Consider the following 16288-nt stretch of genomic DNA (forward strand, 5'->3'; position numbering starts at 1 on the left):
AACTGAGGTCAGACAAGTAGACATTAGCTTGAGCTACATACGGCAAACGCTGTCTTCATTGAAGTGAGTCTGTCTCCCTGAGGCCCCGATGAGCCCAAGCCCCGGTAACTGGAGAAACTTGTTGATTCCTGAACCCTAGTGCTCTGCCAACATAAGCAAGAAGATGTTTGTAAAGTCATATTCAAGGTGATTCCAAACCATCAGATTCATGTAACCTCTGACAGCAATTATAGAACACCTGACACATTCATGCATCTAGAGCTACATGTTTGGTACTACAGAGTGACTATAGTAATATGAGTTGAACAATTGAACATTATTATATATACCTATAACCATTACATTATCTAATCTTGTTGCAGATGTAAAATGACAAATACAAACATTTTCAGAGCCCAATCCTGGTCTCTCCTTGAAACCAAGTCCTTTGCCTCCCATTCTCTTTCCCTGGCCCTTCTTGAAGCGATTCTTCTTGAACCACGGACACTGAAACATAGAGAGGAAATAACACAGGTTTTACTAGGTGTGACTACTGAAGGGGAAACAAATTCTGTGATAGCGACAGTCTGCTGCAACATACTGTTGTGATACCAACGGTCTGCTGCAACATACCATTGTGATAGCAACAGTCTATTGTGCCATACCATTGTGATAGCAACAGTCTATTGTGCCATACCATTGTGATAGCAACAGTCTATTGTGCCATACCATTACGATAACGACAGTCTATAGTGACATACCATTGTGATAGCGACAATCTGCAGCGACATACCACTGTGATAGCCATAGTGACTAACTATTTCCTTACTATTGCATTCAGTGCAACCTTAGGACTTTTCACTGATGTTTCAAAAAATGACCTGAAAAACTCTTATGCATTTTCACTGGGGGTCAGTATATGTTGCAGTTGCATGCTGTCATTGTATGATACAATGGTATGTTGTAGTTTTATGTGATTGCATGCTGTCATTGTATGATACAATGGTATGTTGTAGTTTTATGTGATTGCATGCTGTCATTGTATGATACAATGGTATGTTGTAGTCTTATGTGATTGCATGCTGTCATTGTATGATACAATGGTATGTTGTAGTTTTATGTGATTGCATGCTGTCATTGTATGATACAATTGTATGTTGTAGTTTTATGTGATTGCATGCTGTCATTGTATGATACAATGGTATGTTGTAGTCTTATGTGATTGCATGCTGTCATTGTATAATACAATTGTATGTTGTAGTCTTATGTGATTGCATGCTGTCATTGTATGATACAATGGTATGTTGTAGTTTTATGTGATTGCATGCTGTCATTGTATAATACAATTGTATGTTGTAGTTTTATGTGATTGCATGCTGTCATTGTATGATACAATGGTATGTTGTAGTTTTATGTGATTGCATGCTGTCATTGTATGATACAATTGTATGTTGTAGTCTTATGTGATTGCATGCTGTCATTGTATAATACAATTGTATGTTGTAGTTTTATGTGATTGCATGCTGTCATTGTATGATACAATGGTATGTTGTAGTCTTATGTGATTGCATGCTGTCATTGTATAATACAATTGTATGTTGTAGTTTTATGTGATTGCATGCTGTCATTGTATGATACAATGGTATGTTGTAGTCTTATGTGATTGCATGCTGTCATTGTATGATACAATGGTATGTTGTAGTTTTATGTGATTGCATGCTGTCATTGTATAATACAATTGTATGTTGTAGTCTTATGTGATTGCATGCTGTCATTGTATGATACAATGGTATGTTGTAGTCTTATGTGATTGCATGCTGTCATTGTATGATACAATGGTATGTTGTAGTTTTATGTGATTGCATGCTGTCATTGTATAATACAATTGTATGTTGTAGTTTTATGTGATTGCATGCTGTCATTGTATGATACAATGGTATGTTGTAGTCTTATGTGATTGCATGCTGTCATTGTATGATACAATTAATTGTATCTTGTGGCCCATTACAGAAACATCCACCTATACCTGATTTGCGATATCCATGAGAGCTGCGGGTACGTTTTGATTGGCTCCTTCCAAATTGCGGACAAGATGGGGAGCAAATTCCTTGTCCTTCTCAGTGATCAATGTATAAGCATAGCCCTTCTCTCCTGCAGCAGAAAAAACACTGGTGAGATCTCTGTTCTGTCATAGAATCCGTTAATGACCACACAGAGCTCCAGGGAAGCTTTCAACTCTGTATGTATGATACCTATACATGTGAAACTAAGTGGGTATTTCTTATTTCAAGTGGGTATGTATACTTTTAGATACCCACCATCTTTTTGAAATCCGGGTATTCATTTCAAATAAGCAAAACAGATGCGACATTTTTATTCAATAATAGAATAAGACCAAATCCTCCCAACAATGCCAAATTTTAGCTTATACAACTTTACCAGTCAGTAGTCCCCAAACTTTTAAAGTTAATTAAGCTCTACACACATTTTCTATCCCAGAATACTTCCTGCTTTAATAGGGCTAAATATCAGTACAACTGCACATGGCTGAAAGATATCTCATAAATCCAGGTAAGATCCATGCATGTTGCCAAAGTACTGGAAGTCCAAATGGTCTCTGGAATGGTGATTTACCTTCAGTTGCAGGTGATCCTCAGCATTTGTTTCACATATATCCTATTTTAGAGATATGTGCTAGTTTACAAATATGCATCTGTTCTTTCTGTGTCAATCTACCCTACTCCACAATTAAAGAATTGAACAAACAAGCTCTTGCTGTGTGTTGATCTAAACATACCTACAACCTGAAATATCTACAAACAACCACCTGCTCAAGGCAGTTTAATCAACGAACAACCACCTGCTCAAGGAAGTTCAAACAACCCCTTGCTCTTACTCTGTTGATTGTACCTATTCTATGAGCAGATACTTACAGAAAGAAGCACCTGCTATTAATTTGTTCTTCATCTGTTGATTTTCCCATTCTATGACCAGATACACCTACAAACAAGCACCTGCTCTTCTTCTATTAATTTTCTAAATTTTACATCTACAAACATTCACGTGCTCTTCCTCTGTTGATAGTCCCAGTTCTACAACCAGGTACATCTACAAACAAGCACCTGCTCTTCCTGTTGATTTTCCCCATTCTACAACCAGATACATCTACAAACAAGCACCTGCTCTTCCTGTTGATTTTCCCCATTCTACAACCAGGTACATCTACAAACAAGCACCTGCTCTTCCTGTTGATTTTCCCCATTCTACAACCAGATACATCTACAAACAAGCACCTGCTCTTCCTGTTGATTTTCCCCATTCTACAACCAGATACATCTACAAACAAGCACCTGCTCTTCCTGTTGATTTTCCCCATTCTACAACCAGATACATCTACAAACAAGCATCTGCTCTTCCTGTTGATTTTCCCCATTCTACAACCAGATACATCTACAAACAAGCATCTGTTCTTCCCTTGGCAATCAACCCAACTCTCCAACCAGAGATCTCAACAAACAAGCACCTGCTCTTCCAGTCCTGCCTATTCTGTGTGTGTGTGTGTCAATGTCTCTTGCTACGTCGTAGTTGACCACTGTGCGTATGTGGGGGATGTCGAGACCACGTGCTGCAACATCTGTGGCTACAAGTATTGGCATCTCCTTCCTCTTAAAGGCAGAGATGACATTATTCCTCTCATTCTGGTCCATGTCGCCGTGAAGCAGACCAACTGAAACAACGACATATACGGTCATATCAAACAGATCATTACATTATAATAGCCTTCACTACCAAACACCCAGTCTCATGTCAAGGATTTCCACAAAGTGAGATAACTTGCAGATGTGTGTTGCCTTGTTTTCTAACCAACTTCATACTCAATTCCATATTCATAAGGCTGTATACAAAGAATTAAATGTTTCTTAGGCACATTTTTTCAAAAGTGATAAAAGGAATCACTTTCAAATAATAATGATAAATGTGAGCATTTCCTGATGGCACATCACCAACACATTTAAAGGTAAGTAAGATATCAACACTGGAACACATATGGAATAAGTCACGATGGGGAACTGCATCAGACATCTTTGTCACTGATTATCCTATACACCATACAAACACTCCAAAAAAGATTCTTTCATCATGTGAATCACATCCATGATCACAAATGTCTTAAAGTGACCTGTGTTAGTGAATACAAGACATGTCCATACATGACACATTTTATGGCTATCAGCTTCTTTTTATTCTTTTCATGATGTTTCAGAGTGACTTCTTGCTCCTTCATCTGGTGAATGATGACATGTCATGTTTTCATGTTCATTCAGCTTCTAAATGTCTTTTAAAAATATCAAGGTGTTAGTGGTTGAAGGATACAAAAATGGGGAAGAGCAATTCAATGTCTCAATTATGGAATGAAATGCATGACTTTTTTTCTGAAAATAGGTGGAGCCAGTTCATCCGTCAAAACTAGCCTGATAAGTTTGTTGGAGAACAGGAAAAGGTTGGAAAATCAACTAGCCATTGCTTACAGTCAAGTGTTCAATGGATTTCATTTCTATATCACACTTTAATATTGATAATCTGAGATCTAAAATTAGCTTTCTTCCCAACTGACCGGTAAAGTCCCTGGCCTTCAGATTGGTGGCGAGTTCTTCACTGTTCATCTTCCTCGTCACAAAGATCAACACAGAGCCCGCTGAACAAACAAATGTAGTTTGTTATCACAAACATAACTTTCAATATCATGTACACAATTGGAATATGATGACTTGTGTCAACATGGTCACAATGTTTGCAATACTTTAAACAGGGCCGTACAGAGTTGTAAGTTCACTTAGCAAAGCCTATGGCACACAAAGACATTAAAGACTGGTGTTGACAATCCTACGTGTAAAGTGCTGAACTATCAGAAGTTAAACTAAGTTATTGCAACATGATGCATCATGGATGATCCCCAAACATTAATAAAGAAAACAGTTATGGGAAAACATTCCAGTTTTTTTTTTTTAAAAGACAGATAATTTGCTGAAGGCCACAGGGGTCTGCAAATATTTGAAACTGCCAGCCCAATACAATAACAACTGGCATTGGGCCTCCAAGCTGGTGGCTATTTCAAATGCTGCATGGTCAGCAAGTCTGACTGCCCAATCCCATTAGTTGCCACTTAAAACAAGCATGGGTTCCTGAAGATCAATGCTAACCTGAATCTTCACAGGTGACAGACTCACGCATCCACACCTACCATACAAATTTATTTCTTCATAACATCATCCCACAGGGAAGAATGGGATTGATGTACAGGAATTTACTAAGAATGGATTCGGACATACTTGACGTGAATTCCACTAGTCGCTTGATGAGCCAAGTCCACTTGGCCGGACCAGGGGGCAGGACTTCCACTATCTGTGTGATGTCCTCATTAGCCTGCAACACACGTTACATGCAGCCTGTAATATATGTTGTTCACTGGTCATGAGGGAACATAAGGGAACATAAACAGGGAACATAAACAGGGAACATAAACAAACATCACCAGTACATCAACACATGGGACCAGTGAACACAGTATTTCTCTTTCTGAACTCCTTAATGTTCATTCTGAATTGTTTGCAGCACAGTACAAATCTTTTTGTAGCTATCACTAGATTTGCTGACAAGCAAGATTATCCATAAATTTGCATACACAAAACATCGGTAATTTCCAAACATCACACGTGAGTGACTCAATGTTATTCAAGATAAAGAATTATTACTGCAAAGTACCGAATGAGCTGCCATTGGCAGTGAGTACATCAAAATGTTCCCCGCTTGTGAGTGAGGCAAACTGGAAGTAGTAGAAGAGCACTCAGGCAATCAGAAAACAATATTCATGTGTGAGGTAAGAAAACTATGTTTGACACATAGGTTGGAACGTACTGCCTGGACAACTATGACTTTAGATCACTTTCAGACAATGTCAGCAATACCATGACATCAAGAGATCTAAGATCTAACGCTGTCTAACCATCTCATAGGTACTGACTACAGCCAACAACAAATCCATGACATCTTCTTTGAGAGGTATTTTAGAAGTTGTATAGGTGAAGGAAAACCAACTTCTATGTATAGTCAACTTCTTTAATGCAATGAGTGTGACGTTTCAGTGTATGTTCTTACACCATAATCAAGCAAGTGAGCTATACTATTATAGCTCAAACTGTTTTCAAGGGTAATGCATGCAGAAACAGATTTCGGATTTTAGAAAAGGGAGGTGAACATTTATCATGAAGTCCCAAGTTTAGACGAAAATGCATACCTTTCTAACAGAGGTTACTCAAGTCATAACTACTCATGTAATCTCTGTTCTAATACAGTCTAATTTTTCCCAGTTCTAAAATCCCCTACCAGCACTAAAAGTCAACACAGAAGAAGAGGTTCATCACACAGGAGAAGAGGTTCTAGTTTTCCAGAAGAATGCAGAAATTACAGAGGCTTTGTGGATGACCACTTATGAAACAACATTGCAAATCGCACAACAAAATCAGATTGCAAACTATGCAAGCAGTCAGGAATCCTGAACCCTCAAACAATGAAAGGGACATACTAGAACAGAGGTCCGTAGGAAGATATGACTTGAGTAACCTCTGTGGGAAGAGAATGGGGAAAATTTGGGGGGGGGGTGATGGGTCTGCAACCACCCCTGGGATAAGCGGTGTCATGTTACTTTCTCCTCTCACGCGATACCCACCTCTCCTACTTCGCCCTGCACAACACGAATTGGGTCAATGAGGATGTCCCGAGCCAGTTTCTCTACTCTCCTTCGGAAGGTCGCACTGAACAGCAATGCTAAAAAGCAGCAACAAAATCAAACCCTGGTCAGAAAACATGCAAAGAAAAGGTGAAATTTCTTTTATTGAACAGTGAATTCTTACTCACAAGTAACTCCCATATCTTTGTGAGTGAGTGAGTTCAGTTTTACGCCACACTCGGCAATATCACAACTATATGGAGGGGTCTGCAAATAATTGAGTCTGGACCAGACAATGTAGTGATCGCCAATATGAGCATCTGGGAGCCCGATGACATGTGTCAACAAAGTCAGCACCACCAGACCACCCAATCCCGTTAGTCGCCTCTTACAACAAGCATGGGTTACTGAAAATCAATTCTAACCGGATCTTCTCGGGTAAAAAGTTACAAGCATGGGTATGTTGCTGACAAACCAAAAAATGTAATCCGGGTAAATATTTTAGGGTTTGGGGGTTCAGTTTATTTTTGTTTCAAGCTCCAGTCAGCAACATTTCCAGAATATGGTGGCAGTCTGTAAATAATTAAATCTGGACCAGACAATCCAGTGATTAACATCATGGGAATAGTTCTATGCAACTGGGATATGAGGACATGGGTCAACCAAGTGAGTAGGTCTGACAACCCGATCCTATTAGTCACCTCTGACACAAGTCATGGGTTGCTGAAGACCAGTTCTAACCCGGACCTTCATCAGTCCCTTCATCTGATCCCATACCCGAAATGTACCGGCCAGAGAAAATTGACTTGTCCCCATTTGTCATCCTGACAGTATTTCTAACTAAGCATCAGCATTTAGAAACTCACCAAAAACATTTAAAACAGGACAGCAGGTAATCTTAAAACTGAGACAAATTATTCCTTTTTCAAAATTTGAATAGTTCTTAAAAAAATACACAGGTAATATTGACTCAAGTCTTGTACATGCGGCAAATACTCACTCTGTCGGTCTGGGCGGACATGGTTAGCTATGGACCTCACTTGTGGCTCTGAAAAGAACCAGAAGCTAAAAAACTAAATAGCTCTGACTTCTTCCATACTCAGCAAGGCCACAAAACAGCTTTGAAATAAAGAGTTTGTTCTGCCCACTTATCACACCAACTCAGACACAGTATCATTACATTATAGTACAGTCAAGCTCATGTGCTCACAATATATTTGGATATAAGCAAAAAACCTTGATTTTAACATACAATTACAACATTTAACTTACTGAGTTGTTGATACTGCTAATAAAGCCCCTATCAAACATGCAGCCCATCCAGTTAACATCAAACCTTGAAAATGTTATACACCTTGTGAGACACCTGGTCATCACTCAACCCATATCAAGCATGCAGTCTGACAAACTGTTAACACTGATCCCTGAAAAGATCATTCACATCATCAAACACCATCACCACGTCATCACTCACCAAAGCCCATGTCAAACATGCGGTCGGCTTCGTCATACACCAGATATGTTACTCGCCGTAGGTTGGTAGCCTTTTTCTTCACCAGGTCGATCAACCTGCCCTGTAACATCAGGAGAGTAACAGTCAAAAATAATCATGCTTTCTTATTTCCACTGCTATAATGCTAAACAACGAAACTTAGTCAATAGTACATTGTGTCTTATTTCGGAGGTTCAAAATTTATTTTAAAAGGCACTTGCCACTAAGTTTCCTCTTGCCCTGATTGTTATGACATAATCAAGATAACATAATTATGAAAGAATAAATCAGCATGGTATTTGAAGTTAATGATTAATGGACTATTTTACTGAGAAGTGATAAATAGCACAGAAAAATAACTCTACTTTATTATCATTGTGAAAATTAATAGCTATATTTTGATCAGATATGAAATGAAATCCAAGTATATTTGCCATTTGAAACCATTAGCAGAAATAATCTACTCACAGACAAGTAAGATATCATTATTTTATTGCCCGAAATGAAAACTGACTTGTTGAGCAATGAGATTTTTGAACCCCTGTATTTTCAGAAAGTTTGTCTTTTCAGAAACATTCAACTCCTGTAAATGAACATTCTGCTCCCTTCTTAGTTTTTGTATGCCCTGATGTCCTAATCTTGATGTCTCTGTTCACACAGCCTCATATATCACTTCTCCATATCCAGACAATTCATGCTGTCCTTTACACTGGAGATCCTTTGTGTCTCTAATCCTAGAGCTCCTAATCTTGATGTCTCCAATTCTGGTCTCACCTCCATGTACCATGCAATTCATTCTTGTTTTAACATCAGAGCTCTTAATATCTTGATGTCTCCAGTTCTACAGTACCAAAAACAAGCTGTCTTTATTCTGGAGACCTCAATACTGGAATCCTTTGCTCTATAAATCGTTATCTTTACACCCCTACTTTAAAAGCTGCTAATCCCAAAGTCCCTAACCACTCGTCAAATTCTGGACTACTGTAACATGTTGTCCCTTATTCCAGAGATCCTAATCTTTGTGTAACTAACCTCGGAGCTTCCTGTCTTGATGTCCCTTAGTCAAGAATCTTTATCTTAATATCTCCATGTCTAGAGTTCTTCAAATTGATATTCTGTATTCCAAAGCTTAAAATCATAATAATTATCTCTTACTAAAGAGCTCCTATACAGAATGTCTCATATTCCAAAGACACTGATCTGATATGACTTATTCCACAACTGCATGTCAGAAGATTCCTTATCCCAAAAGAAGTTTTCTTGCTGTCCATAATCTTTAGGTCCCTTATCCTGTCTCACAAATATTTGAGTTCTTGGGGTCTCTATCCTGCAACATCTAGCATAATGCTCAAAGTCCCATCACATTGTCACTAATCACAATTCCCCTTATTTCTGTGCATCCCAAAATTACTTCAATCAGCAAACAAGTATTCTAGAATCTGAGATGAAATGGTAATGAGGTACTAACAGGCGTGGCCACCATGATCTCACAGCCCTCCTGACATGCCTTGGTCTGCTCCCACATGCTGCCTCCACCATAGGCACACACCACGCGGATGTTGTACACCTTCCCAAACTTCTTAGCCTCTTGATATATCTAGGGGAAGAAAACATCCATTACTAACAAACAGTGATTGAAATAATGGCCTGCCCGACTGCCCGTGGCCGGTAAATTTTGAGTCAGGCTGCCTGTAAATTCTCTCCACCAGCCCGATTGTCTGGCTGAAATTTGTAAGGTTGACCTACTTTCACCTAATTGTCATGTCATATTTTGATTTAAGAAAGATGAATGAAAGCTACAAGTATATTCCACAATTATACATGGACAACTCTTCAGTCAGTCAAGATAGCAATAGGATACTAAAACTGACTGGCTTAGTAAGCTACACTGTGATTGGATATCTGTTGTCACATGGTTCAATAAAGACCAGTCTAAGAGAGGGTTACTTATTCGTTTGTACTTGTTACAAAATGGCAGTGTTTTGTGTAAGTTATTGCAAAAACGTAAGTTATAAAGGTGGGCAGGCAACTATCAAGTTGGGCAGACAACAGTTATGGGCCACCAGCCCGGCTGTCTGGTTGAGTTGAAAAATTAATTCAATCACTGCTAAGGAAAAACAGCTCAAAGTCTGTCCTACACAGACTTACGACAATCACAGTGCCAAGAGAGTCTTATATTCCAAAGTCCAAATGAACAAAATGATCTTAGCCATAAAGTAATTGTAACTTCTATGGTTTAACATAGGCTTAAGACATTGCTTTGTGAGTGAGTTTTGTTCTACGCCGCACCCATCAATACTTCAGCTTTATGGCGACAGTCTGTAAATAATCAAATCTGGATCAGACAATCCAGTGATCAACAGCATGAGCATCAATCTGCACAATTATGAAGGAATGATATGTGTTAACCATGTGAGCAAGCCTGACCACCCAATCTTGTTAGTCACGTCTTATGACAAGCGTGGGTTACTGAAGGTCAATATTTTAACCCGGTCCTTTGCCTTGTGCCAGGAATTTAGCATGAATATCTTACCTGTTGTGACAATTCCCTGGTTGGTGCAAGGATCAATCCGATTGGTCCATCTCCAGGCTCTAACTCTTTCTGTAGAAAAACCAAAGGTCTAAGTATGAGGGAACATACATGCCATGCGGTACCCTAAAAGATACTTCGGGGTGCCATTTGGAACTGAAGTATCACAAAAAAAGAACTATATCTTGGTGAATGATATCACTATAGCTTGATACAAATATGTGACATATCTTCCTGCAAAGACACATTATATTCAAACAAAATGTGATTTCAATAAGATCATTTATATTTATATATCAGTCATATTTTGAATAGAAACATCAAGATTATTCTTAAAGCAACTGACCATATATGAATAATGTAATTTGTATGATAAAACTGATATTTTATACTTATCCTGACTCATGTTTATTGCTTATCTCCCCCTTCCTTCCAAACAGGAAGTGGAAACTTGAATACCTTCAAATTCCCTAGAAGCAAACATACAATCACTCACCCTGAGCCATCTCCCTTCTCCTGCCAAACCAATCACATGACCAACAACATGGCAATCCTCACTCTCTCTCTCCTTGATTGCAGGAGGGATTCAAGTTTCCACTAGCCGTTCGGTGGGAAAGGGAGATAAGCAATAAAGCATGAGTCAGGACAAGGAAAACTTTGAATTTTCTGTATTCCAGCTCTTCATTTATCAAGGACATCAACAGGAAAAGCTGTTGGCATAACATCATAAAAACTGTTAGTGTGTTTGTTAACAACATTCAGCAATATCCCAGCTATATGATGTGGTCTGTAAATAAACAAGTCATCAGTCACCAAAAATGTAAGAATTCTTATTGTTCCAAAATCCTCAAGTATCAAAATTCGGGCTCAAATCTTTTCCCCTGCACTCAACATCACAATCCCTCCTTAATTCATTGTATCCCCATTACCGTGGGCCTTGTCTGTATGAAACACTCACCTGATCCATTATGTGGATGAGGAGAGGCCACACGAACGCTGCAGTTTTTCCACTTCCTGTTTTGGCAATACCGATGATGTCACGTCCACTCATCGCTATGGGAACACCCTGATGGCAATACATTGAACAATACACTGAAATATCCGAGCGTTGTAGCTTCCCATGTTGTCAGCCAAAGTATTTAAGGTTTACTTGGATGTTCTTCTACATTGTTGATGATGGCAACATAAGTGATTCTATTTACATAGTGACAATCACTGACCTCAGTGGGTTGAAATTGTTCTACCTGTTCCTGTACTTATCACAACCTTCTACCAGTAGCTGTACTGACCTGAGTTGTTCAACAACCCTCTGTGGGTGTACATTCTCACCTGGGCCTGGATGGGCATTGGTTGTGTATATTCCGCCTTCCGTACTGTGTGCAGCAGTTGCTCATCGAAACCAAAGTGGGCGAAACTGGTGACAGGTCGTGGGGGATCTACACCAGATACCTGCATCACAAGTAAAATGTAAGATGACCCAGAAGCTGTTTGGGGTAAATTTGAATTTCAATGTCTGGAGGGTTGTATGTAAATACCTGATGAAACACTTATTCTCTCACTGTCTAACGTCATCAAAACCCAACATTAGATCCTGCAAATTTCAAAGGGTCATAACTCTTCACCACAACTTGTTTTATCAAAGACGGTCTGAAATTAAAAAACCTGATTACATCTTGTCAGACACGAACTACCTTACAATTTGTGAGACTTAAAACCACTATACAACCGGCTAAACCAAAACAAACAAGAAGACACAGTCATCAATATCCCCCGCATTACCTCAAATTTCAGTAGAAGTCAAACTTGTTGCCATGGGAATTCCAAAAATACTTTATTCAGAATTCCAAAACTATCAAAAGACACCAGTCCACCACTAGACCAATCTATGTGTCACGTTTGATGAAGAAATATTGAAGGGTTTTAGAGTTCTGCTCTGGAAAAGATATATGTGCTCGGACAGATGGACGCACAGACGGACGGGTTGCATTTTAAACATGTTGCAGGGGATAACAATGATTAAATGAACCTGTGATTGTACTGACCTTGATCCCAAGTTTGCAACGAAGGTCATCCACTTCCTGCTTTGTCAGATTCTTGATGTCATCATGTGGCTCGTAAAAATTCTTGATGAAACTATTGTACTCTACCTCAGAGTGGTCTATTGGTGGCAGGGGGTCAATCATCTGCATTTGAGATAATGTTAAAACAATCCTAAACAATTATCAACATCAACAAATCACACAGAGCAGCACCTTGTTGGGAAGTTGAACTGCAAGTATTTCAATATGTGTGCATTCCATAATTGTGTATTGTTTCAGCATTCATATGACCTCTGGTCATTGTTATATATATGAGAGTCTACTCAACTCAGGTCAAATTAATATGAGGATGATATCTGTTTTTCTCAAATCTTTGGTTTCATCCATCACAGAATTTCCAGTAAATTTCACTAGAATTTCTCAAATTGGAGATATCAACATCCAGATCATATGAATTAAAATAGAAACCTTTTCAAAATTTGCCCCTGGTTATGTTTTGTTTGGAAGCCCTACTAAGATCCCTGAACACACAAGTTGGTCAACAATGTTAGTCATAATGGTGTTAGTGTCGTTACCCACAGCAAATATATAGCTGTCTACATTTGTATTTATGTTATGTTTTCTCATCCGAACAAAGACTGACATCAGTATACTTTGTTCGAGGGGTTGTCTAACCATATGTTATTTAATTTTATGTATGCCTTCAAACAACACTGGAAAATAATAAGACAACACTGGGAAAATAGTAATTCATTATTCATTCACAGCCATTACTCAGTCGCTGAAAATGTATTTCAAAATTCCTAAGATATAATTTTCTTGACCATAGTGCACACCCAGGTAAAATGGACATCATCTTATTTGGTATTTTGGAGAAAAACATATTTTCTGAATATCACTAACAGTATGCACAGCTAAAAAAATACATCATACCAAGACAAGAAAAGCAACAAACATGGTCTGTGAAAACAAGAAATTGCTACAAAACATATGTGGATTAACCATGCTGCTATGCTAGGCATTGTATTGTAAGCTTAGATTAAGATATATTTGTCTTTGAAACTGAACAGGAAATATTCGGTTAAAAACATCCAATAATATTACTTTAAGTAGTTTTGATAAAAAGAAATTAATCCTTGGTGTCTCATTTATACAAATTGTTGTTTCTACGATCATGCTTAATTTCAGTTAACAGTCTGTGTCGACAACCTCTTATCTAATTCTTTAATTGTATGTCACTGTGTAACCAGCTCTCAGCCGGCGCAGACTTTATCGATCATGTGAGTGTGAACCGCTATTACTTATACTACTAAGCCTAAGATCTCGTAACTTTTCTTGTAGCATTCACATCTCCTAAAATAGACTCATGACAGTTGTAGTGCTACGATGGTTTCGAGACACGTAGTGTAGGGCTCCGTTTCACAAAGCTGTCATAAGTTTAGGACCTTGGAACTTTTCTAGTAGCAACCATACTTCCTATACTGCATAAACGACTTACGATACTCCTAGCACTATGAGAGCTTTGCGAAATAGGACCCAAAACTGTCACTCACCTTATTTCGCTCTGGGAGGATGACGTTACCGTCTTCATCATACTCGATGCCATCATCTTCATCGACTACGACACCAGCCATGGGGTTTTCCTCCATGTAGCGGAAGTAGGACTCCATCTCGTCCTCCTGGTCAATGTCATCACGCACACCCCTGGCAAACAACACCAACAGATATTCATTCATTCATACTCTTTGTCCTGTAAGGATCTACCTTGGGTTGAAAAACAGAAACAATGTCACATTTATGTATACTTATCTGGCTCCCCACTGGGTATAAGGAGGACCTATACAGTGTGGCTCCACATTGAGTAAGGAGGACCTAAGTCTGGCTCAGCACTGGGTATAAGGAGGACCTGTACAGTGTGGCTCCACATTGAGTAAGGAGGACCTATACAGTGTGGCTCCACACTGGCTATAAGGAGAACCTATACAGCATGGCTCCACACTGGCTATAAGGAGGACCTATACAGTGTGGCTTCACATTGAGTAAGGAGGACTTAAGTCTGGCTCAGCACTGGCTATAAGGAGGACCTATACAGTGTGGCTTCACATTGAGTAAGGAGGACCTAAGTCTGGCTCAGTACTGGGTATAAGGAGGACCTATACAGTATGGCTCCACACTGAGTAAGGAGGACCTGTCTGGCTCCCCACTGGATATAAGGAGGACCTATATAGTGTGGCTCCACATTGAGTAAGGAGGACCTAAGTCTGGCTCAGCACTGGGTATAAGGAGGACCTATACAGTGTGGCTCCACACTGAGTAAGGAGGACCGGTCTGGCTCAGCACTGGGTATAAGGAGGACCTATATAGTGTGGCTCCACATTGAGTAAGGAGGACCTAAGTCTGGCTCAGCACTGGGTATAAGGAGGACCTATACAGTGTGGCTCCACACTGAGTAAGGAGGACCGGTCTGGCTCAGCACTGGGTATAAGGAGGACCTATACAGTGTGGCTCCACACTGAGCATAAGGAGGACCTATATATAGCATGGCTCCACACTGCATACAAAGAGGACCTGTACAGCATGAGCACTGAATGAAGCTATTGTGTCCAAGCACTAATGGTACAGTCTACTCTGGCCCAGTGTGCTCAGGAAGTGAATAAGTGAGTGAGATTTGAGCAGTGTTCCAGTAATATCATGACAGGGGAATCCAGGAATGAGCTTCCTACACTGTATCCATATAGGGAATCACGCCTTGGTTGAACAGTGACAAAGGGTGAGTGAGTGAGATTTGAGCAGTGTTCCAGTAATATCATGACAGGGGAATCCAGGAATGAGCTTCCTACACTGTATCCATATAGGGAATCACGCCTTGGTTGAACAGTGACAAAGGGTAAGTGAGTGAGTTTACTTTTACACCGCAATCAGCAATATTCCAGCTATATAGTGGCGGTCTATAAATAATCAAGTCTGGACCAGACAATCCAATGATCAACAACATGAGCATCAATCTGTACGATTGGGAAATGATGACATGTGTCAACCAAGTCAGCAAGTCTGACCACCCGATCCTGTTAGTCGCCTCTTACAACAAGCATAGTCACCTTTCATGGCAAGCATGGGTCAAAGACAAATTAATCCATTCCAGTCTGTCAACACCACATCATGCATGAGTATATGTTTATTTAATAGAAAATCAGTGTAGTGTAGAGAGATTAGTATACTTGTTTCAAGTACATGAGTTTGTACATATATTAATTAAAAAATATACAGCATTCATATTTTTTGTGCACTGAATGAACATGGCAAAGCAAATAGCACTATATTGACAAGATGGAATGCCTTATGGCTTAATGAAGTCACAGACATTTGTTTGTTAAAAATGATAAGGAAGGAAGTATTTCCATAATTTATGCACAAAAGAAATGATTACTTTTGGGGGGGAAATGTGACAAAAATACTTAATTTGAGAGAGTAATGTGTTTCCTCCATCATGTGTTTCCTCCATCAGTTTGAGCCATGGCACT

General features: G+C 39.2%; 1 protein-coding gene across 1 annotated transcript in view; it reads right to left on the bottom strand.

Moving 5' to 3' along the window:
• Positions 1 to 16288, bottom strand: part of LOC137255669 (ATP-dependent RNA helicase DDX42-like) — a 39233-nt gene that overhangs the window by 5038 nt on the left and 17907 nt on the right. The window contains exons 5-19 of the mRNA XM_067793148.1: positions 14321 to 14471; positions 12771 to 12911; positions 12058 to 12177; positions 11687 to 11794; positions 10732 to 10800; positions 9667 to 9795; positions 8181 to 8280; positions 7707 to 7754; positions 6707 to 6804; positions 5310 to 5403; positions 4595 to 4675; positions 3503 to 3706; positions 2006 to 2130; positions 385 to 486; positions 42 to 143 (exon numbers count right to left, since the gene is read on the bottom strand). Of these exons, the coding sequence (XP_067649249.1) occupies positions 42 to 143; positions 385 to 486; positions 2006 to 2130; positions 3503 to 3706; positions 4595 to 4675; positions 5310 to 5403; positions 6707 to 6804; positions 7707 to 7754; positions 8181 to 8280; positions 9667 to 9795; positions 10732 to 10800; positions 11687 to 11794; positions 12058 to 12177; positions 12771 to 12911; positions 14321 to 14471 (1672 nt within the window). The remainder of the gene's footprint in view (positions 1 to 41; positions 144 to 384; positions 487 to 2005; positions 2131 to 3502; positions 3707 to 4594; positions 4676 to 5309; positions 5404 to 6706; positions 6805 to 7706; positions 7755 to 8180; positions 8281 to 9666; positions 9796 to 10731; positions 10801 to 11686; positions 11795 to 12057; positions 12178 to 12770; positions 12912 to 14320; positions 14472 to 16288) is intronic.

The sequence above is a fragment of the Haliotis asinina genome, chromosome 11 (genome assembly GCF_037392515.1).
Source record: "Haliotis asinina isolate JCU_RB_2024 chromosome 11, JCU_Hal_asi_v2, whole genome shotgun sequence".
In the NCBI taxonomy this organism is placed as follows: Eukaryota; Metazoa; Mollusca; class Gastropoda; order Lepetellida; family Haliotidae; genus Haliotis; species Haliotis asinina.